The sequence below is a fragment of the Thamnophis elegans genome, chromosome 2 (genome assembly GCF_009769535.1).
Source record: "Thamnophis elegans isolate rThaEle1 chromosome 2, rThaEle1.pri, whole genome shotgun sequence".
Classification (NCBI taxonomy): Eukaryota; Metazoa; Chordata; class Lepidosauria; order Squamata; family Colubridae; genus Thamnophis; species Thamnophis elegans.
Genome location: NC_045542.1, coordinates 18,934,497 through 18,959,562, shown reverse-complemented (window position 1 = coordinate 18,959,562; position 25,066 = coordinate 18,934,497). Strand labels below are relative to the sequence as shown.

The 25,066-nt window shown below is 40.4% G+C and overlaps 1 protein-coding gene across 1 annotated transcript in view; it reads right to left on the bottom strand.

Moving 5' to 3' along the window:
• The window catches only part of KIF5A (kinesin family member 5A), a 64,129-nt gene that overhangs the window by 22,155 nt on the left and 16,908 nt on the right, over window positions 1-25,066 (bottom strand). Inside the window, exons 2-16 of the mRNA XM_032210708.1 lie at window positions 13,312-13,399; window positions 13,099-13,172; window positions 12,830-12,934; window positions 12,250-12,298; window positions 12,016-12,071; window positions 9,835-9,922; window positions 7,761-7,885; window positions 6,479-6,583; window positions 5,685-5,833; window positions 4,746-4,894; window positions 3,608-3,783; window positions 3,429-3,497; window positions 2,687-2,893; window positions 1,953-2,099; window positions 695-883 (exon numbers count right to left, since the gene is read on the bottom strand). Coding sequence (XP_032066599.1) covers window positions 695-883; window positions 1,953-2,099; window positions 2,687-2,893; window positions 3,429-3,497; window positions 3,608-3,783; window positions 4,746-4,894; window positions 5,685-5,833; window positions 6,479-6,583; window positions 7,761-7,885; window positions 9,835-9,922; window positions 12,016-12,071; window positions 12,250-12,298; window positions 12,830-12,934; window positions 13,099-13,172; window positions 13,312-13,399 — 1,776 coding nt within the window. The remainder of the gene's footprint in view (window positions 1-694; window positions 884-1,952; window positions 2,100-2,686; window positions 2,894-3,428; window positions 3,498-3,607; window positions 3,784-4,745; window positions 4,895-5,684; window positions 5,834-6,478; window positions 6,584-7,760; window positions 7,886-9,834; window positions 9,923-12,015; window positions 12,072-12,249; window positions 12,299-12,829; window positions 12,935-13,098; window positions 13,173-13,311; window positions 13,400-25,066) is intronic.

The following is a 25,066-nucleotide window of genomic DNA, read 5'->3' as shown; positions in this document are numbered from 1 at the left end:
ATATAGAGTCATCATCATGGAACTAGATCAACAAGGCCAGTGGTGCAAGCTACAAAGCTCCTGAACCTAGACACCGAACCAAAGCTGGAACCAGTCATCTAAGGTCTCCTCAATTAGGAACCCTCACTGATCTCCCAAAAAAGATTTCCCACCGTATCTATCCTCCTTTATGCTGGAGCTTCAAGTTTCTTGTTGCCTGTTTATAGGGCCTGACCGAGAAATAACAGAAGGCCAGGTTGCACAAGGAACAGATTCTTTAAGACTTTTTTTCAAGCTTTCTCCAACATAGTCCTTTCCTACCAGCATGGGAGATCATCCCTTTTTTCTACTCCAGATTGGCAGAAAAGAAATCTAATTAAATCCAGTGAAATTCCCAATCTGATCCGATTTCCTTTTATATTCCAGTTCTCAAACATACTTATATGGAAAACTCTAAAACCGAGATGGGGAGCCTGCAATTCCCAAATACCGCTGAACTATCATTTCCAACAATTTCACCTAGCATGGTCAATGATGAAAGATGGAGGGGGAGTTAATCAGATCTGGAGTACCAGAGATTCCTTACCCAGATTGTGTGAAAATTTAAGGGCTTTTCTATGAGGAGTATTCTGGTCCCTTTTTATTTCTTCTACCCTTTATCAGTTTTAAATGCCACAGCTAGTGTCCTTTCATCCTCACTTCCATGGAATCTGACCTGAGAAATGAGAAGCTGGCAGGAAGACAGTTCCCGTCCTGTCACCTCCATCTTGCGGTGGCATTCAACTTGAAGACCTTCCAGCTGGCGGCAACGTTTCACCACAGACTTCACTTCTGATTTGATCTTGCTGATGTAGAGTCGGGCAACAGTAAATTCTTCCTCAATGGCACCACTAATCTCTACTGGCTAAAAAATAATGATTTTAAAAGGGAGCATATTATTTGAGGAATATACAGGTAGTCCTTGACTTACAACTGTTCATTTAGTGACCATTCAAAATGACAACTGTGCTAAAAAATGTGACTGCTGACCGTTTTTCACAGTTATGATCAGGGGTGGGATTCTACCAGTTCGGACAGGTTTGGGAGAACCGGTTTGCTCTGATGATCAGGTGGGTCCACCCACCCGCCCCTGCGCTTTACTGACCTATATCTTCTCAGCTAATTTGCACAACAGAGCGGATTGCTGTGCCCCAGCTGTGTTATTCCCCAGAAGTAACGCGGCAGGTAAGTTTTCTTAAAACTGTGCACGTGCATGCACTATGCGTCAGGTGCGAAGCACATGATCATCAAACCGGTTGTTAAACTGACAGGATCCTACCCCTGGTTATGATCTTTGAAGCATCCACATGCTCACATGATTACAATTCAGATGCAACTGGTTCATACTTATGACGGTTGCAGTGTCCCAGGGTCATATGATCCCCTTTTGCAACCTTCTGACAAGCAAAGTCAATAGGGAAGCCAGATTCATTTAAGAACTGGATTACTAACTTATCAACTGCAGTGATTCACTTAACAATTGTGGCCAAAAAAAAAGTCATAGAATGGGGAAAAATCAATTAACAAATGTCTCAGTTAACCACAGAAATTTTGGACTCAATTGTGGTCATAGGTCAAGAATTGTCTGTAGTTCAATGTATGATTCTAAGAAGCAGAACTGTTTATACATCCTTCCTTCTTTCCTTTGCTCATCAGATGGCACTGTTCCCACTATTTCACTGTTCACTAGATTCCACTATTTGCTAAGTAGTTTTTCTCATTTTCTTCAATTTTGTATGTAGTAAGGTCAGCACTAAATGAACCTTTCTATTCCCATTTTTTAAAAAATGGACGCAACATTTAAAAGGGCTTGGTTAACTAGAACAAAGAAAACAATTAGGAATTTCCCCAGATCCACCTTATATATTTCTAAACTGAGAAAGAATGACTACTTTTCTTCTTTCCAAACATTGACTCCCCTAGCAACTGCTTACCAGTTTGATCTCACCATTGCCCACAATGACGCTGAATTCACTCAGATCCTTCATAAGGCCGTTGAGGACCTCAGCAATGCGTTTGCGCTGGTGCCCACTGAACTCCTGTAGGCGTTGCAACTCTGATTCCAAAGACAACATGGTGGCCTGAAAAGATAAAGACACCTATGGCTTATCCAGCTCAAAGAGAATTCCTCTGGTTTAAAAATGAGGGGCTCTCCATTTTTAATTAAGGGGAAAAGACCTTAATTTCTTGAAATAAATTAAATTAATTCTTAAATTAACGATTTAATTTCTTGTTTCTTAATTTAAATGTGAGCCCTCTGGTTAGGAATTAGATTATACCAAACAAAATTAAGACGTAAAAGATGGTTTAAACTTGAACATATGCAAGGGTGCTGAGTAAATATCTAACTGGAGACCATAGCACATCTGTTCCCTTTGTTATAGGAATGGAATTTTCACTAGTTAAACAAAAAAGGCTATGATGAATTTATTAGACCAATCTATGAACACCTGGTATTGCAGCCTTTCTCTAAGGAATCTCTCTATACCACCATTGTTTTCTTTTTGGCATCCTAAGAAAACTTCTTTAGTCACTCAATGGCTTTTTAAGAACTTCACGAACTCCTTTTGAAGTTCTGATGAATGTATTGATTCCAGAAGGGTAACATTTGAACCTGTTAAATTTTAACTTGTGTTTTACAGTTCCACAAGGAGATCTCGGCACTTACCACTTTCTGAGACAACTCATCCACCAACAGCTGATTCTGCTGACTCTTCTCTTCTACCTCCTGGGATTTCTGATCGTAGTTGACAGCCAGTTCCTCCAGAGCTTGCAATACCTCCTTCACCTCCTCCTTAGCAGAATCATTCTCAGACTGCAGATGGCTTAGTTCCTGCTGCACTTTTTCATTGTCCCCACGAGTGGATATTAGCAGCTATCAGAGGGAAAGGGAGGTGTGAGTTAGTAATTAGAGAAATGTCAGGGAAGATATAAAAAAGGCGGCCAAATGTGGATGATGTAAAAAGAGGAAGAAATATAGAGAGATATACAGAGTGCTATGAAATAGAAGGCCGTTACAGTTACCATATATTAGTCTTTCTCTACCCAATTGCCTTCTGATTATATAGCCATCAACTCCAGTCAGATGTAGTGTGCTTAAAATCATCACAGCTGCAATCTAATACAGCCTGAGGATACTTAACTGGGCAAGACTGGAATACAATTATAGTATTTAATTATAGTGCAGGGAAGACCAGGACAAAATCCATAGCGGGCTACTAAGCTCATTAGCCACACATCATCATCTCTCATAGGACTGTTGGGAGGACAGTGTGATGAGAAAGAATGATCTATGATATCATCTGTTCCTTTGAGGAAAGGCTGGCTTAAACTAAGTAACAAAGATAAAATGTCAGGATGCACTTTTTATCCATGCTTGTGCATAAAAGTACTCTTGAGAAATTGCTCACCTCCTCCTGGTCCAGCATCTGCTCTTTTAATTTCTCCATCAGTTGGCTCTGCTGATTGATTTCATCATCCTGATTGGACAAAAATATATCATTGCTAACTACCTTATGCTGTGTCCATGGAGATGGGGGTTAAAAGCAACCCAGGAGAAGTTTACTTAGGATGGAGGAGAGATGTCTACCTTATCATCAAGCTGCTTGTAGAGTTTGCGGATCTCCTCCTCATACTTATGCCTCTCCTCGTCTGAGATCCGGATGACGATGGAGGAGTTGTTATCATTAATGGGTGTCTCATCACAAGTGTCAGGTACCACCTTCTCCTCATCACTCAACTGTTCTGTTTCTGGGACATTCTCACCTAAAAATGTTTAAATAGAAAAGGGACATTTTCACACACTTATTTTACTGCTATGATTATTATTAATCACAAGGTACCATAGTGCCTTTCAGGGACAGATCTGTGCAATGATTACATGAGAAATCACACTTTACCCACCATCCTAGAAATGTGAAGCCCATTCAGAGGAATCAGAATTAAGGAAACTAGGTGCCCTTTGCCAGTGCTAGACAAACACTGCAATTCAAGGCCATTTTGGTCCAAATCTCTGAATGGAGAGTGGATTATGCCACTAATTTTTCACAATAAGCATCTAATGTATTAAAAGAATATTACATCTGTTTCATCATAGGAATAAAATAGGAATCAAAAATTCAAGGAAGAGAAATTACATTGCCCAAGTTCCCAAGTTCACTCCTTAGCATATCCATCACCTGCCAGTTGAATAGTCTGACTTGATACATGACAGATATCTAGTTTTTTATGACTGTCTCTTGCATTTCATCCCTCTAAGACACCTTGTTATATCTGCACTTATTATTTAGTTCCTAGGCAACCTGAGGCATCATTATTACATCATACATACATGCAGCATATGGCTGGGATCATCTGTCCTTAAACTTAGATGAAGCAATGTGACAGTTCAGGACACTGATAACTATTTCCAAAGTCTTTCTATTAGGCAAATGCAGTCTAGCCATAGTCCTTGTTTGCATCCTTGCATTTTTTTAAAAAATCCATTCCAAATATTTATCGGTATTATAGAAAAATGAGGAAATGTGCAATTTTCATTGTTTAGTTTCAGGTACAAATAGATTTTACTCAAAACCCAGCCTTTTGTTCATATGTTAACTTGTCAATATATGGTTGATATATAGAGGAAATACATCTACTACTAATCTCACTTAATTCTGAAAGACGAAACAGGAATGCAGTCAACAGCAAAGCAAAGAGGACCTTTGTTTTCTTTGCACCCAACCTACCATTGCGCCAACGTCCTAGCTCAGCCTCCAACTTGGCAATTGTCTCCTTGAGGTTCTTGTTCTTCTCCTTCTCCTTCTCAAATTTCTTCTTCCATTGTTCTGCTGTCAGTTCCAGATTCACTGATGCTGTATTCTTGATTGTCTTGGCCCTGAAATGGAAGAGAGTATCTTTATGGAGAAGACTTTGCTTTGTTTAGTGGACATTCTGCTTTGATTGATTGATTGGTTGGTTGATCCAACTTGTTTTTGATTCCTAGCAACCACATAGATACATTTTCTTCATGATGATGTATCCATAATCAGATCTTTCAGGTTTTCCAACAGTGTCCTCATTGCTACCAAAATTGAGTTCATTCACCTTGCTGCTTCTCTTTCCTTCCAAGGCATTCTACTACACTCTATTTGTTATATTTATCATCTTCCTAGTACTGACGCAGATGACTGAAGCTCTAAAAATACAGGAAGGTCTTACTATACTACATTGCTCATTAACTAGCAGGAATGATATTCATCCATCGTGTTTGAAGAGGACCTTGACATCTAGCAGGTTGTAGGCTGTCCACGATGTGTCTGCAGGTGGCTGGTAAGGCCTATACGGGCATGAAATGTTCTACTACATGTCGGCAAGACATGGATGAGCACCATTGTTGCAGCATTTGCAGCTCTGGCTTTACGGAGAGATATTATACTGCATTGCTCATTGACTAGCAGGAATAGGTTTTAAGGCTAGAGTTTACCTCAGCAGAAGATGCTTATGATCAAACCATGGCTCTTTCTACGCAAGGCTTGTGTTCCACAGCTGAAGTCAGTCCTTTCCCTAGGGGCCTCATCTCCAAAATAGCAGCAGAATCATTTTACCTGCTATTCCAATACCTGGCCTTTTCAAAATACTATTCAAAACAGCATCCATTCAAAAAGGAATTCTGTCAGTACACTTACCGCTGCCCAAACATGAGAGTAGATTTGGTCTCAGCATCATTATAGCTGGAAGGAGAGCAGCAGATAAACATTGTTGTGCGGCAGTTCCCACCGAGGGAGTCCTGCAGGATACGGGTCATCTTGCTATCTCGGTAGGGCACATAGCTTTTCTGCATGAGATAATGGGAGTGAACATATTTGGCCTTTTTCACACATACAAAATTGACCACAGGAATGTCAATCTATTCACAGTTCTTATCAATTTTTTTTTTAAAAAACCCTATACATCCAACGGTCAGGGACAAGCAAACCCATCTAGAAATTTCATCTTCCAGATAGGAAAGGAAAAACCTAAATCATCAGAAGCAAATAATTAAGAGCAGTGTATTTTCCTAGAGTGGAAAACATATTCCCAGCAGTTCTGACTGTATCAGATGTTTTCGCTACATCTTTCCCCAAACTGATGTTCTTCAAGCCACCATTCCCAGAAGTCCTAAAGTCATGTCAGCTATAAATTTGGGGAGTTATTCTTGGGCTATAACTTCAGATATTAGGCCAATTCCCATACTCCCAAAAGAGCTGGTAGAGGCCTTTTTTCCCTTTGGTTGTGTTAATTGGAAGGATAGTTAGTTCTGTCTGTTGGATGCTGCTTATGTTATTTATCATCTTGTTTATTGTTTTCATTCCACCCAGTGATGTACTTGAGATGGGTGGCCACATAAATTTAATAAATAAATACATCTTTAGATATCAGTATAGCACCAGGATGGGGAAAGCTGGCAAGCAATCTTTTTGTTAAGGGGTGCACTACTCACTGTGCCCTCAGCCAGAGCTGAGATAACATTCCCAAGTGCCGACAGAGATTTATTGATGTTCTTGGCCTCATCCAACACAGCTCCCTCAGCTCCAGTCTTGCTGACCTGCCAGGAGAAGGCATTTGTTTATTATAAAGCAGATACATCCTTATGTTATATGAAATCCTAAATGAGGCTTTCTTCTCTGAATAAACAAGCTTCCTAGGTATTGGGAGAAAACCAACGGAACCAACTAGAAGGCCCAGAAGAATTGGGATAGACGGGGAGACCAATGAAAAGCAATTGTCCCAAACATCTGAAATGTATTTCAGTCCAAAAACAGTTCAAGCAAGCTCCCTGTTGTTTCCTTTGGGTGACAGACAGTTATGGCTGGCAAATCAGGACCTAATCTCCCATTCAGTGATTTCCCAATACACTATTAGCTTACTAACCTAACTGCATTTAAAGCACATAGCTCTTTGGGGATCCCTTAGATATGGATTTGGAGACCTGTCATTCAAATAATGGGTTTCCTGAAGCTCAGGAGAGGAGAATACAACATTTTAATGAGTCTTAGCTTCAAGGTATATATTTTATGAAAGCATTGCTGAGATACAGTACACCAGGGTGAAATGCTACTGGTTCGGACAGGTTTGCCCGAACCGGTAGCAAAGATGCCAACTGTTTGTCCGAACAGTAGTAAAGAAAATGTTACCGATTTTTCCGACAATCAGCTGTCCTGCGTGATTTATATTTAGATTATAGTATAATCTAAATCACGTGGCACAGCGGATTCCCCTCCTCCTCGCTGTTCACGTACTCACTTGCCAGGTGCACTCGGTAGCAGCCTCTGCCCACCTGCCCAGATATCATTTTTACACTCTGCGCATGCATGGAAGGTCCTGTGTATGCATGGAGGTGGCGCGCGTGCATGTGCTCACATTACTACCAAACCGATAACAAAGATAAGTGGATTTCACCCCTGAAGTACATGTATGATGTTTACATTGCACTCATGTCAGAAGCACCAAGGTGCTTCCAGACTGAAAGGATTAGCTGGTGACATTACTGTTTCCTGGGAGACACCCAGTTTGTGGTTTCTTTCCCGTTCCTGGCGGGAGCTGGAGCAAAGACTGGGTGCTCACCCTACCCCATGGCGGTCTCAAACACAAGCTTACTAACCTCCAACCCAGTGTCCTAACCATAAAAGTCACCATGCTCACGTATGACGCTGATCTTAGTTTAAGAAATAAATCAAACTCTGCTTGGTTCCCCGTTCAGATCTCTTTTAAACCCTGAGCACCTTTTCACTGCCAGCCAAATCCACCAGGTAAAGCTTCCCACTCAGTTTTTGCTCAGTCTCCATGTTCTCCTGCTTAATGTTGATAAGGAAGATGCTGTGACTCCGAGAACTGTGCTCATTCATGTCTGCAAGGTTGAGAGAGAAAAAGAGACAAGTCTGTTTTATTTCTCAAAAAGAAATCCTAGGCAGATATTTCCTGCACTGAAATTGTACAATATTCAGCCCATTGAAGGCTCTTTGAGGCATGGAGATTGGCAGTATTATTGAAAAAAGCTTAGCAGATGACTTTGTTGTCTGTTTTCTACTATAATCTTCATATGTGCAGGTCTAAAAATAAGCATCACAGAAACTTGTAAACTGTTAGATTTGAGATAAAGGCAGAATCAAAATGCTACTCGTTGAATATACTAAGAATTATATTACTTTCAACTCTCTACAGGAAATTCCCCACATTCCCCACAACCACGTCCTATGTAATACTTTGGGTTGCAGAAAAAACACAACAAAACAGAATAAGTGATAAAAATAGTTGTGACTGCTTCCTAATTATAAACTGAGAACAAAAAAAAAAGAATCCTTATGTATGGAAAATTAATGATAAGCTGGTCTTCGATGCAGGATTTTTTATGTACAGTAACTGGATGATTTGTATACTCCCCTGCCCCTTCTTTCCTTCAATCATGTCCAATTCTTAGAGATTGCCTGGACAAGCTCCTGCAATCTTCTTGGTATGGTTTTTCAGAATTGGTTTGCCATTGCCTCCCTCCTAGGGCTAAGAGAAAGTGACTGGCCCAAGGTCACCCAACTGACTTCATGTCCAAAGCAGTCCTATCCTGATGCCTAAATTGCTACACCAAACTGGTTGTCGTTTGTATACTAGGCCATACTAAAAGAATATTATCTCCTTCAGTTTTTATTAGACCTAGCCTGTCATCAACTTACAAATTTCCACTTTAAGCATGAGAGTAAGAGACAGCAAAGTTATTAGTTTATCTCTTAGTGTCAGTTAAAAATCTTGCGGGATGATTATTGCTTTCTCTCAGCGTTAAATGGAGAGGCTGAGATTTACTAGTAATCTCTATCTAAGAACTAACCATCTCTCGTCCTGCTCACCTTTATTAAAATTGGCTGCTGTAACCTTTAAGGGATCGTTGTATTTTTTTATTAGTGTATAAATATGTTAACAGGAGCTCATTTAGCCTCACAAAGCCCTCATATAGATCTGGGTGAAACATGGAGGTATCTTTGCCCCAGAGGTAGTATTCAGAAGGTTCTGACCAGTTCTGGAGAACAGGTAGCAAAAGTTTTGAGTAGTTCGGAGAACCAGTAAATACCACCTCTGACTGGCCCCATCTGTTCTCTGCCTCCAGAGTCCCAGCTGATCGGGAGGGAATGGGGATTTTATAATATCCTTCCCCTGCCACGCCCACCACGCCCGCCAAGCCATGCCACACCCACCAAGCCACCCCACAGAACAGGTAGTAAAAATTTTTTGAATCTCACCACTGCTTTGCCCTCAACACTGTAAGAGCCTGCCCCTTCCTGAAAGTTACATCTCCACTGCCGAGTGTGACATACGTAATTTGTGCTCTGTCCTTTCAGAGCATGGTCCTTACACTCTTAAGTGATATCACTCTGATTTTCCTTGAGCACAAGACCTTTTCTTTTCATCCATTTTCTTCAGTACAGATCTGTCTGTACAGTCTGTGACCCACTGAACCAATGAAGGAGTTGGTCCAAAGCTAAAACCAGGGTTTTTGGGGGGTGATTTTCCATTCTCTGGGCTAACCAAAATTGGCAGCTTAAGGATTTCCAGAGTCTTGCCACCAGTTCCCACCCCATCCTGGCATCTTGTGCCTGAAATCACTGCCTCAATCTGACATAAACAACCCTCTCATTTTTGCTGCTTTTCTGGATTTGTAAAAGCAAAGGAGGTACGAAGTTCTCAGAAAATAAAAAAATACTTGAAAAGATCCTAGTGAAGCAGACATTCTTCCTGCCTTGTATGTGGGCTCCCCAACTGCCTGTCCCATATGCCATCATCCTTTCCCAATTGCCTGTCTTCAAAACTCACTGGTGACAGCCACGTGGCGGTTGGATTTTCCTTCATCAATAACATCCAGGATTTCTTCAGGACTGGAGACAAACCGTTCAGTGCAACCCTTAAGCAAAAAAAGAGACATTATTTTGCTCCTGATCCCATCACTCCCTTCAGCTAATTGCCATGCTTTGTTCCTAGTTATCTCCCTCAGCCTTGCACCTGCATAGCTTTTCCTGAGTTATCTCAAAGGTGCTTTTTCAAAAGGCAACTGGGCTTTGTTTTTTCCTTGAGGAAGACATTTTGCTTCTCATCCAAGAAGCTTCTTTCAGTTCTGACTGACTTTCTTGAATGAGAAGCAAAATCAGTGGTGGTATTTAGCCGGTTCGGAACGATTCAGGGAAACAATTTTTCCCGTAGTTCAGCAAACAGGTTGATCCCACCACTGATTGGCTCTGCTACGCTCACCGGGGTTGCCATTCAGAGTGGAGAGGTTGCAAGGGCGTGACTGGGAGTTGCGCTGATCAGATGGGAGGCGGAGAATGGACTGGCCGGTCAATCAGCTGGGAGGCTGCCCCACCCACACCCCCACACCTCTGCGGCCCATTTTTGGCCTAGATGGCCTCCTGCAAAATCCTTCAGCAACCACCATTCCTCACTAGCTTGCTTTCCAGCTTCATTCTCTGGCATGCAGGGCAACAAAAGAAGAACATATGACTACCAGTTTAAAAAAAAAGTTCAGTCAGAACTTTCAACTTCGTGAGATCTTCCCCCCCCCCCGAGAAGTAGGAGGGTCTGACTGAATTTTTTTTTAAACTGGTAGTCATGTGGTCTTCTTTTGTTGCCCTGCACACAGGAGAACGGAGCTGGAAAGCAGGTTAGTGAAGAAATGGTGGTTGTTCTGGGATGGGGTGGAATTGAGGATTTTGCATTATGATTGCTCATAAGTAAGTAAGAACCAGTAAAAGAGGAATGGAAAAATCCCTATCTGTAGATCAGCATTTTTCAGTCTTGGCAAGTTTAAATGGGCGAACTTCATGCTGCCTTGGGAATTCTGGGAATTGAAGTCCATCCACCTTAAAATTGCCAAAGTTGAGAAGCATGGGTCTACAGTAAAGCTTAGCATTTTCCATTCCTGTTTATTTAGAGTTTGGTTCAATTAAATAAATCAGTTGTGGTTTCCTTAACAAATAGTGATTAAAGTGATATGAGTTTCCAAGTATTCTTCTAGGAACATCCAACATGCAAACTCCGGTTACGCATCCTTTACCTGGAGCTTCATAATTTGCTGTTTGCTGGGAAGATGTGTACTAAAAGTCAATCTACATTTAGTGTACATCTGACTTTGGGGGATGTTTCTTCATAACCAAACAAAAGTGTATTTTATGTGCAGTTTGCATCCCTTGCTCGCTGGAACTGGATGTCACAAAGCAAAGTCTGCATTTTGTAATTAACCCCCATGCCCCATTTTGACTGGCAGAGCGCTGCAGTAGGCTGAGTGCTGTCACACACCCCTGGCCATGCCTCCTGGCCATGCCTCCTGGCCACACTCAGTCAGCCATGCCCAGCCAGCTACACCCAGCCAGCCGGTCATTAGGGCAGAGGCCCAGCTGTTAAACTATTTGAATCCCACCACTGAGTGAAATGTCTTCCTCAAGGAAAAAACAAAGTCCAGTTGCCTTTTGAAAAAGTGCCTCTGAGTAACCATGATCTGGATGATTGAGAATTTCCATAGACTTTACTTGACTTCATGCCCCTAGGTAAATGCTCTATAACAGAAGAGGGTGATTTAATGCCCTCTGGTTGTAATGGACTACAAACTCCCACAATTCCTTACCATTGGCTTTGCTGCTTGAAATTGATGTAACAATGTATAAATTTGTACAATATAATTACTTAAATCATCTGGAGATTGTCTATCTGTTCTAAAAAAAAAGTATATATTTAGGAAGAGCGGAAATTTTAGGGAGAATCTTTCCATCACACACAATACTGTAGATTGTGCAAGTTTTACATAAGTCTCTCTATTATGCATCTTTAAAAAAAATAGCAGAACTTCTTTTAATATGCAATGCTTTCATTGATTTTAGTACTACAGTACCTAAAGACAGACTTTTCAATCTTGCTCCTTTAGCTATAAAATTTGGTATTGAAATTGACCCTTGCCCAGTATTGATTTTTTAGGACATATCTTAGTTCAATTTCCCAACAACTCACCTTCACAAATGGCACACGGTTCTTATCCTCATGAACGGAGAGACTGGTCTTCGTCACTGTGGATGAAGAAGAAATGGGTCCAAGAGAGCTCAATGAATCCAAGGAAATATGTTTTATTTAAATTACCCGCTATCCTCACAATTGCCAAAATTCTTCCCAGGCCATTGATTTGTTCTATCTCTTGGCTTGCTCTCCACCCCACATGATATTTCATACCCCTTGAAGATTGCTCACCATCTAGCAGGTCACGGATTTTGTCCAGGTAAATTTCAAAGTAAGAAACCTGAGTGGTAAAGGAATAAAGAAATGAAAGATGGGGAAGATGGGAATTATCTATGCTCTTGTCCTCAGTGATACATGTCTTTCAATCAGCAAATAACTATGCACTTTCACACATTCCAAACAGGTAACTTGAATCTTCCAGATGGGAACTGTTAAGCTTTTAGCCTTTTTATAACAAATACTATGGAGCAACAGGACAAAAAAGAACCCAGGTTTCTATTAATCTAGTGGGTTCCAAATATGGTGGAGTACAGTTCCCCTCAGTCCTAACTTGTAGATCTAGCATATCCTTAATAGGACTGGCATAAGAGAATCTGCCAGTCAAAGACACAGGACCGCTGCCACCATCTGGTTGTTTTCTATGAAGAGCATGAACTGCACTAGTTGGTGCAAGAAAGCAAGTGGTGGGGCACCTGCCCAATGTTCTAAGAACCTTCTGGAGTTAAGGAATAGGACAGAATGCTTCTGGCAAATAAGTAACAAGCACTACCTATATCACTGGTCCCTCCTTGTATTGTTGTATGTCTCTGACCTTAATATGGAACTCCAGATTCTCATCCATGGAATAGATATGGTTGAAGATGTCTTGGGCAATGCGTGGGATGATGCCCATGAGCTGGGGATCATGCAGCTTGCCCTAGTGGAACAGAAGAATTGAAAGTAAGTTCAACAAGCGCTCCCAAATTCTTCAAATAACCTTGATTCTTGAAACCTAGGATCTATTTGCAGATGCTACTATCAGGCCAATGTTTTGTAATTACAGACCAGTTTTTAAAATGTATATGTGAGAAACCTCCTCACCTCCATGGTGTGAGTCTTTCCAGAAGATGTCTGCCCATAGGCAAAGATGGTTCCATTGTACCCAGCCAGCACATCTACAAAAAAAGGGGGCAGGGGAAGATGAAGGACAAAAATAAACTTAACCATTTTTATAGGATCTTGTTTATTCTCTTTCTGCTGCCACCTCAGGCAATCGTATTAAGCACCTGCTATTCTACCAATGCCCATACTGACCTTTGACAATCTGCATGGCACAGGCATGATACACTTGTTCCTGTGTGGTGTTGGGTGGGAAGACCCGGTCAAAGACATAAGGCTTGCCCTGCAGAGGGACACAGAAAGATAACATAGAAGATTAGAATATCCAAGTGTTTACATGAAGTATTCAGTGTATTATTCTTGAAAAACAGCTTAGAGGGTGTCAAGGTCTAATTGGTACAATATATCAGTAAGCTTTTAGACACTGGATCCAGTATTGTTTCATCCAAAGTCTGATACCTAGCTGGAGGATAGGGAGAGGGTGAACTCACAGCTGTTACTTAAATAGGAGGTAGAGGCTATGGTGGGTGGCATTTGCTCCACTTCAGATGATGATACAATTATGATTCCATCTGGACCAAAGATGATGGTGTCATGTCTTGACAACTAGTCATCTGGATTACTGTAATGACAGCTCTAATGATGCAGACTTTGGAAATGACCCAGAAGCAGGGACGTGCAGTCACTAGAGGCAGGGGAGGCGTAGCCTCACCAGTCATGAGGAAAAGGAAAGAATTTTAAAGAATTTTTTAAAAATAATTAAAGCCAAGGTAGTTGCTGCCAGATTCCAAGTCACAGGGACTTGGTGTCTGCTTAGTGTTAACTATAGGAGGAGGTGAGAGAACTATAGGCCTCCTGTGCATAAGCATTTTTTCACCTTTTAAGAGTTAAGCAAGGGTTAAAAAGCAAAAAAAATCGTATTCAAAGGAGGCACATGTTCTCTCGCCTCTTGTAGAGGGCATTTTTAAAGGCTTTTTAGAGTTCTCTGGGAGCAAGTAGCTCAGTCTGACTCAGAGCTCTGGCCTTTCATGAGGGCAGGCAAAATCAGAGTTGAAATCCTCTCTGAAACAGCTGGAAAAGGTGCATGTGTGGGGAGGGGGAAGGAATTCAAAAAGTTTGATTGCATGCAGAACCACATTGCCTTTTCAAACACACACACACACACACACACACACACACAGCTGGATAAAAGTATATAAGCCCAGCTTCACTGATTACAAGTTTGAAAAGGCAATGTGATTCACCTGCAATCAAAGGCTCCAATCGGAAGGCAGCAGGGGAAGTGGGGGTATGGCAGAGGAGCTGCTTTCAAGCCTTTGGAAAATAGATCCAATCCAACTTCTGTGTTTGTGTTTGAAAGTGAGTGGGTGAGGGATCCAACTTCTCTGTGTGCGTGTGTTTGAGAGAGGGGGGAGGGAGGGAGAGAGGGAGGAAGGAGGGGGAGGGAGAAGAAAAAGAATGGGAAAACTTATTTTGCAAGGGGGAAAAATGCTGTCGCTTTAAATCGGAACTGAGCATGCCTGGCTGTAGAATTCTGGGAGTTGAAGTCCACAAGTCTAAAAAAATTGCTGCCTCACCAGCCATAAAGCTCACCACACGTCACTGCCCAGAAGCTACAACTGATCACCCCTGTCATAGCCAATACTGGTAGTCCTCAACTTACAACCACAATTAAGCTCAAAATGTACGTTGCGAAGTGAGAATTTGTTGTAAGTTTTGCCCCATTTTTGCCATAGTTGATAAGTGAAGCACTGCAGTTGTTAAGTTAGTAACATGGTTGTTAAGTGAACCTGGCTTCTCCATTGATTTTGCTTGACAGACAGTTACAAAAGATGACCACATGATCCCAGGACATTGCAACCGTCATAAATATGAGTCAGTTGCCAAGCAGCTAAATTTTGATCACGTGACCATGGGGATGCTGTAATGGTCATATCTGAAAAATGGTCATACGTCACTTTTTTCAGTGCCACTGTAAGTTGAGAACTGCCTGTATTATTTCTCTTGAGGTTATATAGCACTGGTACCTATAGGTTTCTTTTGAATTATAGACCTAATTCCAAGTGCCAGTAACAACTCACAAAGCCCTATATGGCCCAGCATCAGATTACGTTTCTCACAAGAGGAAAGCACAGAAAATGGCTTATTACCAGCCTGGATAAAAGAATTCTTCAAATCCTTGGAGAACTATATTTCTATCACCAGCCTAATGCTATTGTCACAACTTACTTTATGATTCTTACAAGATCTTAGAATGGTTTAAGTGCTGCTAGGATAGTTCACACATTCTGGGAAGCCCATCCAAAGAATACTTGTTTCGGGAAATGTCCACTGGAAGATGATGTAGCAATTAGAACAGAGAGAAAATAAGGTTTTACTTTTCCCATGAAGCTGAATACCTTACTGACCATAAGTGCTTTTCATGTCTGGAGTTTTTATTTATTTATGTATTTGTTTGCCCAACTCAGTCAATGACTCTTGGTGGCTTACAATTCGAACATTACATCACAGTTTCTTTCCCAATCTATAGAAAGACTCTGTTTACATAATCCATTTAATCCAGTCAACTTGATCAAAAGTAGTTTACTGGCTATTCTAGCAACACACAAATCATACTCAGTCCAAAGTTGCTATGTTATGTAACAGAAAATTCCTAGTCATTTTCTCCTGGAAGTGCCTGGTGTTCCATGAATTATTGTACTACAATGTACAAGGCAAAGCTTAATGCCTTAATGGTGGCTAGGCAGGCAGTAATACACTTTGTTTAGGAGCTGCAGCCAATCAAGTCATGCAAGGAATTCTGAAAACAGAGACACTTAAAAACAACAACTCTATGTCTCCAACTCTATTTCTTGAAACACAGCTGGGAGGGCTTTATAAACTGCCCCAAATCTTTATTCATGTATGGTGTCCCCAAAGCATAGCTGATTAGGTGTTTGTAATTTTTTTAAAAGCCTGTGTTAAAATTAAACCACTCTTGCCCCATTATTAACCAAGTTATGGTATTCTCACAGTACCACTATTAGGGTTCTGTTTTTGGCAAAAGGAAAGACTTGGGCCACATGACATGATACATATCTGTGATGGAGAACCTATGGCATGCATGCCCCAGGCGGCATGCATACCCCTCTGCAGGCATGCAAGCCATTTCCCCAGCTCAATTATACCACGCATGCTGCATGCCTCCTGCCAGCCAGCTGGTTTTCGGGTCTCTGACGTGCATGGGCAGGATCAGGGTACATGCAGATGTGCGTGCATGTGCAGTGGGGAGGGTCACATGGGGGCACATGTGCATGTACGGGGCATGTGGAAGGGTGGGGGAGTGTTGGAGTCATGCGCATAAATGCGGGGGGCGTGTGTGTGTGTTTCATGTGCGCATTGCATTATGGGTTGCATGCACATCTGCCTGCTGTTGCACACACATGACAACAAAAAGGTTAGCCATCACTGATATATAGTAACAGTAACAGTATACAGGAGATAATGAGTTTCAAGGTAGACTGAGAATAAGGAGCTGTCCAAATGCTGATTCATTTAAATGTAGATTAGGTGGCTTTTTAAAGCCACTTTGCTGCATCACTACCAATTACCACTATACTATCAAAAAGCAACAATTAAGACAACAGGCATAAGATTGCTCCTGAAGTTAGGCACACTGCAGTATAATCTCTGCCTTGTGTAAATTTAAGCACAGCAATCACACGAGGAATCTTACAGGTAAGGAAGAAGTCACGTAGCACACTTAACTTGTAACTGAATCACACAATACAGTGAAGAATGAAATAGCCAAACAGGCTGGCTTTACACAACATTTTAACCACAGATACAAAAGCTAAACAAGATTAAACCCAGCCAATTTAGCATGCTGCGCCAATGCCTCTGCTTCTCTTTTTCTGACTTGTTAAAGCGTGTGTTATGTGAATGCCACGGAGGGTTATTCAGACACATTCAATCTACCAACCTGACACAATATAATATATGCCTCGGGAATATTCATGCATAGTTTCTCAAAAATATGAGTGCCTGACCTGAAAGTCAATTAGACAGTTAGAAAATGATGAGGAAGCTGAACAGCACTGAAAAATATATTCAGTGGTTCGGTTTCAGCTTATTGGACTGGTTTATAGGTCCCATGGGCACACAATCAGCTACTTATTTTATGTCCAGGCAGGTGTTTTTCCATCTGCAAATGTTATAGTGCCCACGTTTATCATCTGAAAGACATGCCCAGGACACAAAGCATGTTTTAGCCTGTCATTACTCAACTCATTGTAAGCCAGTGGCCTCTACATATTTCACATAGTAGCTTATGCAGTTAATCTGGACCTGCTTCCTAATTTTATCACATTTATCACATTAACATATAGTGAATTACTTCCAGCTGCTCTGTTTCTGAGGGAGGCACTCCTTAAATAAAATCTGATAAGTAAGGTTGGGGAAGGGGATATTAGATGAATGGAACATGTCACTGCTGTGATATTTCCTCTTAAAATAACATTCTATCGTCCTGCAATAGTCCAAGACTTCAGCCTGAAAAATCAAGGCAATTGCTAACATAAAGCAGGGATGCCCAATCTTTTAGGAAGTGGGCATATTTTTAATATTGGGAATTCGTCACAGACATATTCACAAGGTGACTGCCATGATGGGCATGGCCAATCACAATTCATTTACCAGAATTATGAGCTTCTCCTAACTCTGTGATAGCGAACCTATGGCATGCGTGCCCAAAGTGGCACACAGAGCAATGTTAACTGGCACACACGGCATCACCCGTTCCTCCTCCAGGTTTCTGGCGTGCATGCATACATGATGATCAGCTTCTTTTTCATGCATGCAGCAGTCCTGGAAACTAGAAGAGCTGGTCTTCAGGATTCCGTTGTGCACATGCACGCCAGCCAACTGATCATTGTGCACATCAGTTACCAGAAGACAAGGTGGCCAGTGTGCAGGCGCTCGCTGGAAACCAGAAGTTCATTTCCCAGCGCATGTATGCCCACTTGGCAGCTTCTCTTCCGAGATGAAAAGGTTCACCATCACTGTCCTAACCTTTCCCTCTAATCTCTCAGGATATTCCATGCTAACTAAGCTCAATCTTTTAAACAATCTGATGCACCAGGAACCCTGGAAGTTCTAATGGAAGTTTGCTGAGGAGACACTAGTATTCCAGGTACCATGCTGAAGAGCTACATGGACAGAAAAGTCACCCTACATCTCACTACCATAATTTTTAAAAAAATCTGCATTAACACTACTTATAGAGAGTACATATTTTATTTCAATTTCATTATAAGTATCCCTATTTACAAAATATGTAGCTATAATTCTTCAGATACGAAAGATTCTCAACCTAATGCAATTAATTGTGCACAACATTCATTTGAATGGGGTCCAGAATACCTTATCCCTCACAGGAATGTGACCTGTGCTTTGTGCCATTAAATGCTAATGATGACTGCTCTTGAAAGCGGCTGTAGGTTGCTCTACTGTTTTTAAGAGATGCTAGCTTAATAGGTTCCTTCAATTACCAGATATTTAGAATAACCAAATTATAGTTTGTTATTTATTGCAACAAAATTACAATAACCTTTTGCAAAAAAATATCTAAAAATATTGATGCTTGGTACAATTTACAGCACCAGTCAGCACTGTTTTAGACCCTTATAATGTAGGTAACTTTAAGATATATTGGCCCTCCTGACTGAAAATTATGGTAATTTCCCCAAATTGGAAAATACCAATTTGGGGAATGATTGCATTAGGTTTTCTTTTTTATACATTCTTCAGTGACACATTTTACCATGGAAAATTTGTGTCATCATTTGGTTAACTCCCTTATCAAAATGCTGCTTTTAATACTCAAGCTGCATACAAAATTGTTTGAAGAAAGGTGATGAATAAATTAATTCTTGCACGGTCAGGAATGTACAGCCTCAGTCCATTCCAGACTGTTACCAAAACAAAGAACAGATGGAAATGCTATTTTCTGTCCAAAACGATCATATTTAGCCCTTTCCAAAGAGAGGTTGGGGGAAAAAAAGGATGTTTATTATCATAAATAGAAATAACAAATGATACACAGCAGTTGCTGAAATCATTCAGTATGTATTCTTAGCTGTTCTATTATAAATTACTCATTAGAGATTCATGGATTCTTATATGCATGTTTAATTAGCTTCAGCCCAGCTTGCCAAAAAAAGACAGACTGATAGTTTCCAATTATGGCTTCCCAATATCAACTTTTCTGTTCGGTGAGGCTTGATTATATTTGCTCATTGTACAATAAAGTCATCATTCCCAAAGTAGAGCAATGTCCCACTCATCTCAAAGGTGAGACGACATAAAGGTAGTCCTCAACCTATGACCAAATCTGAGCCCTACATTTCTGTTGTTAAGTGAGACATTTGTGAAGTGATTTTTGCCCCATTTTATGATCTTTCTTGCCTCAGAATCACTGCAGATTCACCCAGTTGCTAAGTGAATTTGGCTTCCCCATTGTCTTTGCTTCTCAGGTGGGTGCAAAAGGTGATCACATGACCCCAGGATATTGCAACTGTCATAAATATGTACCAGTTGCCAAGCATCTGAATTTTGATCGTATGGCCATGGGGATGCTACAACAGTCGTTAAGTGTGAAAAATGGTTATGTCACTTTTTTCAATATCATTGTAATCATCACTAAGTCGAGAACTACTTGTGATGGTATATGGAAATGACCTGGGTGGGGGGGGAGAGAGATGCTGAAGATCAGATAAGAAAGGGCACAGCCCAGCGCTGGCAGAAAGGCAGACTCAGAAAGGACCCTTCCTAATTTCTCAGGCTGTAAAAGAAACAGCAGAAGATTAGTACTATCAAACTTGCAAGATTCTATTAATATAATCTTAGAATAAAGTAGAGTTAGCTTTAGAGGTGGGTTCCTACCAGTTTGGACTGGTTTAGCCAAGTAGGTAGTAACCCTGAACTGGTTCTCTCGGCAGTGCCTATAGTGGCGCCATCTTGTTTTTTGCTTCTGCGCATGCACAGAAACAATTTTTACCTACTGTGCACGCATGCATAGCACGCATCAAGTGCCCCCCCCCCCCCCCCAAGCACATCCCTGAGCGAACCGGCAGTAGAAGAAGCCGGAACCCACCCATGGAGAGGTTATCTAATCATGTTTCCTGTCTTGTCTATCTGGAAAAGCTGACAGATAATGAGGAGACTCAGAAAAGGTCTCAATTGAGGAATAACCTCACCTGTTCCTCAATGATTCTGGCACTTTGTTCATATTTTTAGTGGCAGGGTGGTGATGGACACAAAACAATAATCTAATTAATAATGGAGCTGTGAAAAAGCACTTAGGTAATTGAGACCGACCAATTTCAAACCTACCCCAGTTTTCATTCAGCAGATTGAGTCTTGTGTCAATTTAAATGCAAACACACACATACACAGAGAGAGAGAGACAGAGAGAGAGACAGAGAGAGAGACAGAGAGAGAGAGACAGAGAGAGAGACAGAGAGAGAGACAGAGAGAGACAGACAGACACACACATAGAAGCACACAATATCATTTTTATGGACTAGACTCCATTCGATCAGAGGCAGCTGCTGAGGTGAGTTTGCCTTTAAGAAAGCAGAAGTCATCATATTCCCGCTAGCTCCCTAAGGGCCTTGAGGATGTTATTTTTGCCACAACAGACGTAACTTAACTAGTCCTCTGGAAATTGACTTTTAGCTAATCATAGCTTTGTCAGAGCCAATTATATTGAGACACCTAGAATCTGCCATATTGCTTGTCTTCATAGCCTCTCCTGGTACTGCTGGATGGGATGACCAGGTTCTGTAATGAAAAGACCAAGGCCGCTGAGACTGCAGCTATATTATGTAAAAGCAGATGTGATGCCTTTTTTTGGACTTACCTAGGGGAAGGAGGCAGATGGCTCTCCTATTAGCTTTTGCTCTATTGACTCTTCAGTGTGACAGTTTGGGGGTCCAGCAGAAAAGTTAAGAAGGTCAGACCATGAAAGACCATAATCTTATCTGTTGGGCAGAAATAATTAAAGAAGGTTGTGCCAAAATATCAAAGCTGCTATGCCATTATAGGCCCTTAGTGTGTGATTTTCTAATTTTAAGCATTATGTTTTTAATATTAGCTGGAGAGAGAGAGAGAGAGAGAGAGAGAGAGAGAGAGAGAGAGAGAGAGGGAGAGGGAGGGAGAGAGATCACTTCAGTGTGTGTCTGTGTGTGTGTTTAAGCATAAATCTTTTTTTAAAAACTAAGGGATTTTTATCTCAGTGTTAAAATATTTCATCACAGTAGCTTTATAAACACAAACACATCAGAGATGGTATTCAGCAGGTTCTGACCAGTCTTGGAGAAATTTTGAGTAGTTTGGAGAACCGATAAATACCACCTCTGACTGGCTCCGCCCCCATCTATTCTCTGCCTCCTGAGTCCCAGCTGATTGGGAGGGAATGGGGATTTTGCAGTAACCTTCCCCTGGAATGGGGAGAGAATGGAGATTTTACAGTATCCTTCCCCTGCCATGCCTATCAAGCCACGCCCACCAAGCCATGCCATATCCACCAAGCCATGCCCATAGAACCAGTAATAAAAATTTTTGAATCCCACCACTGAAACATGTGCGTGTGTTTGTCTGTGCGCGCACGCACACACACACACACACACATACACACAAACACTTTTAGAATCCATAAATAAAGAAAGAGAGCTGACATCATGACGGCATGACATGCAATCTTGATGCTCCGAGATCACAGTAGATATTTCTGCTGCTGGATGGTCCATTCGGACCTAAACCTTCCTGTAGAGACGGTGATTGAGAAGGGCACCTCCTGATCTCAGGGATACCACAAAGTCCCTGAAAGATCCAGGAATAGCCTTTTTTTTTCCAGTGACAGAAACACAGCTAATGAAGCTGCTGAAGTTGGGACAGCTCTGGAATGGGAAGAAAGCAGAAAGAGAAAGTGTGTCGAATTGGTGAGGAAATTTTATTATTAGAAAAAGAGACTACCCCCAAAAAAATTAAGTTAAATTAAAATTGAAGATGGAAGACTGTAAGCAATGAAATTAATCTAAACTTAAATGTGTTAACCTGTTTCTAATTTTTTTTTCATGGATGGAATTTTTGCAAAGGCTCCCTATTTTTTAAACTGAATGGATTGTTTTTTCTTCTTTTTTCCCTTTTGCTTACACCTATGGATTAAAATTTCCCTTCTTTTTTTTATAATGCTTGATTGGATTGTTTTTGATCTCCATTTAAGGGGTTTTTTCCCTTTCTTAAGCTTGGAATATAAAGAAAATAATAAGGATTATAAAGAGGGTTGTAACAACAGGAGGAAAAGCAGTTACACTGCCCCTTAGAAGCTGGAGGCTGGATACATTGTTTTTTCTTCTTTCTCTTTGATCACTTCAGATTCAAGGTTCTTTCAGTTTGTTTACTGACAGTGATAGTAGGAACACAAGTTGTTTATATAGCTGCTTTTTGGGAGTTCTATCACTAGCTATTGGAGGGAAGACAACATTTGGATTTGAAAGATAATAAATGAACCTGTTTGAAGTTTATTAAAATAGCCTTGAATCCTATAGTGGCAGTGCTTGCAAAATTGGAAGAATGGCGCAGCAGGAAAAGGAAACTGTAACATTGCAAATGATTATGTTTGAAATTCAAAATCTATTAGTTGTGACAGAGAGAATTGAAAAGAGATTGGAGAATATGGAATACAAAACAGAAAAAAATGATGGAAAAACTGAGGATGTTTATCAAATGAAGAATGTGGAGGACAGAGTTCAAAAAATGGAAGAAAGAAAATGAGCAAAGAGATAAGAAAACTGTGAATGCTGACAACAAAGTGAGCATGGTTGGTAATGGCAAGAGCGGAATATGGAAAGAGGAGATAGATGGATTGGAACTCTACCACAGACTTCAAAGCACAGAAGAAGAAAAGAGAAAAATTGACGGAGATAAGGAGAGAAATCTTGACAGAAGCACCAGTGATAACCAAAGATAAGCTGATGGAAAGAGCAGATGTTGGGTTTCGAGCTTCTATGAGATATGAAAGGAACAACATGTTATGAAGAGTTCATACAAGATTTATTAAGAAATAACTGGAATATTAATGCTACAAATGGCAAGAGATATAAAACTGCTCTATTTCTGGAAAGATATGGGTTGATGCAATGAAAATGTATAATAAAAACTAAGCTAAATTTAGTTTACTAGTAGTATGTATAAAATGAAGTGACAATAGCTATAGTTAAATAATGATTAATAATGATAACAATACATACACATATATTAGTTTGATAATATGAAACTTTATATAAACATATGGAGAATATGAGAGGAGGTTTAAAAGGAGGTTTATCTAGAATATGTTATAAAGATGTATTGAGATTGGACAATTTTAGGATGATTTAATAGAATGTTATCATATAATCCTATTCTAGATTTTGAATATTATATATAAAAGAATGTAAAACAATTATAGTTAAATTAAGGTTGAGATATAATAATCATGATATACATGAATATATGTGAATTTAAAATATGCGATTTGATATGAAAAGCAGGTGATGACTATGGAAGAGATGCATGGAAATACTGTAACCAACTGACATGCTTTCTACAATTTGTAATGGAAGATGGTTTTTTTATTTTTATGTTTGTTTGTCTTTGTTCAAAAATAATTAATTTTTTTTAAAAAAAGATTGCTTTAAAGAATCTGGGCCCCAATGACAGCTTTAGACTCATAACTCTTACCTATACCCCTTGCTGAACCATACAGATGGATTCCTACAAACTGAGGTGGTGGTAGAAGAGGAAAAGTCATTGTGCTTAAAAAAAAGCCATTTGCATTGACAAAATGAACTGGGAATACAGTAGCCTTACTCACCATGCAGTAAAATGGGAGAATAACCACATCAACCTGAACTGCCTGTTTGTTAACAAGGAGCTTTGTTAGCCCTGTGCAAAGTTCCCTTGTCCCAAGGTAGAAATGAGGCATTCTCTGGGGGAATGGGGAAGTGAGAGATGCAGGCAGTCATAGCTTCTTTGCTTTGGGCACCTTCAGATCACCTGTTACCTGTTGCCTACTTCTTCCTGGTTGAAGGCCCTCACACTCTTCTGGATGCATAAACCGGCCTGCTAACCCGATTTCAAAAACGTTAGTAATATAACAACTAAATAAAAACAGCTGGCTGAAAGTCTACCATAAAGCTAATTCTAACAAGATTATGACTGAATGAAAATACCTGAGGGAACAGAAAGCGTTTAGCATGGCGTCAGAAGCATTAACAACTATGGTACGTCTTGAATTTCCCCAGGGAGAAAACACCACAGCCTAACTATAATAAGTAGAAGATCAATGCTGTGTCTTCTCAGCCAACAAAAGTAATGATCTTACTAGCTGGACTGACTGGTGTAGATGCAAGCAAAACTTTAGCTATACCAATTCTAAACTGGATGGGATTTTAAAATCAAATACAGGCACATAAAATTGATATATGTCTAGAAACCCTCTGGAAATCACAGCAACTATGTGAAGCACAAATGAAGTAAATGTCAGTTCCAATCCCTTGGTCTTTTAGTAGCTATAGCTTGGATTTATTGCCATGCTGTTCAAAAGAAGCCCAGATCGAACATTTTATGATGATCTATCACAGTTGACATGGGTGGTTTAGAGGAAACATGTTACCTGCCAAGAGTCTATCTAAGAACTTTATTGTTTCATTTACAAGAGAACATAAATTTATGAGTCCACCCATGTACAGCATATCTTCATCCTTCATCAGGGCCATCTAGTGGCTAAAGCAAATAATGATACTATCCGCATAGCGTTCACCAAAGGTTTTGCCTGAATGGTAGATTATAGCAAAGAAATTAAACATAGACAACATAATACACAATACTCCAAAAACAAATTACTACAAATGTTTAGTTATAAAGT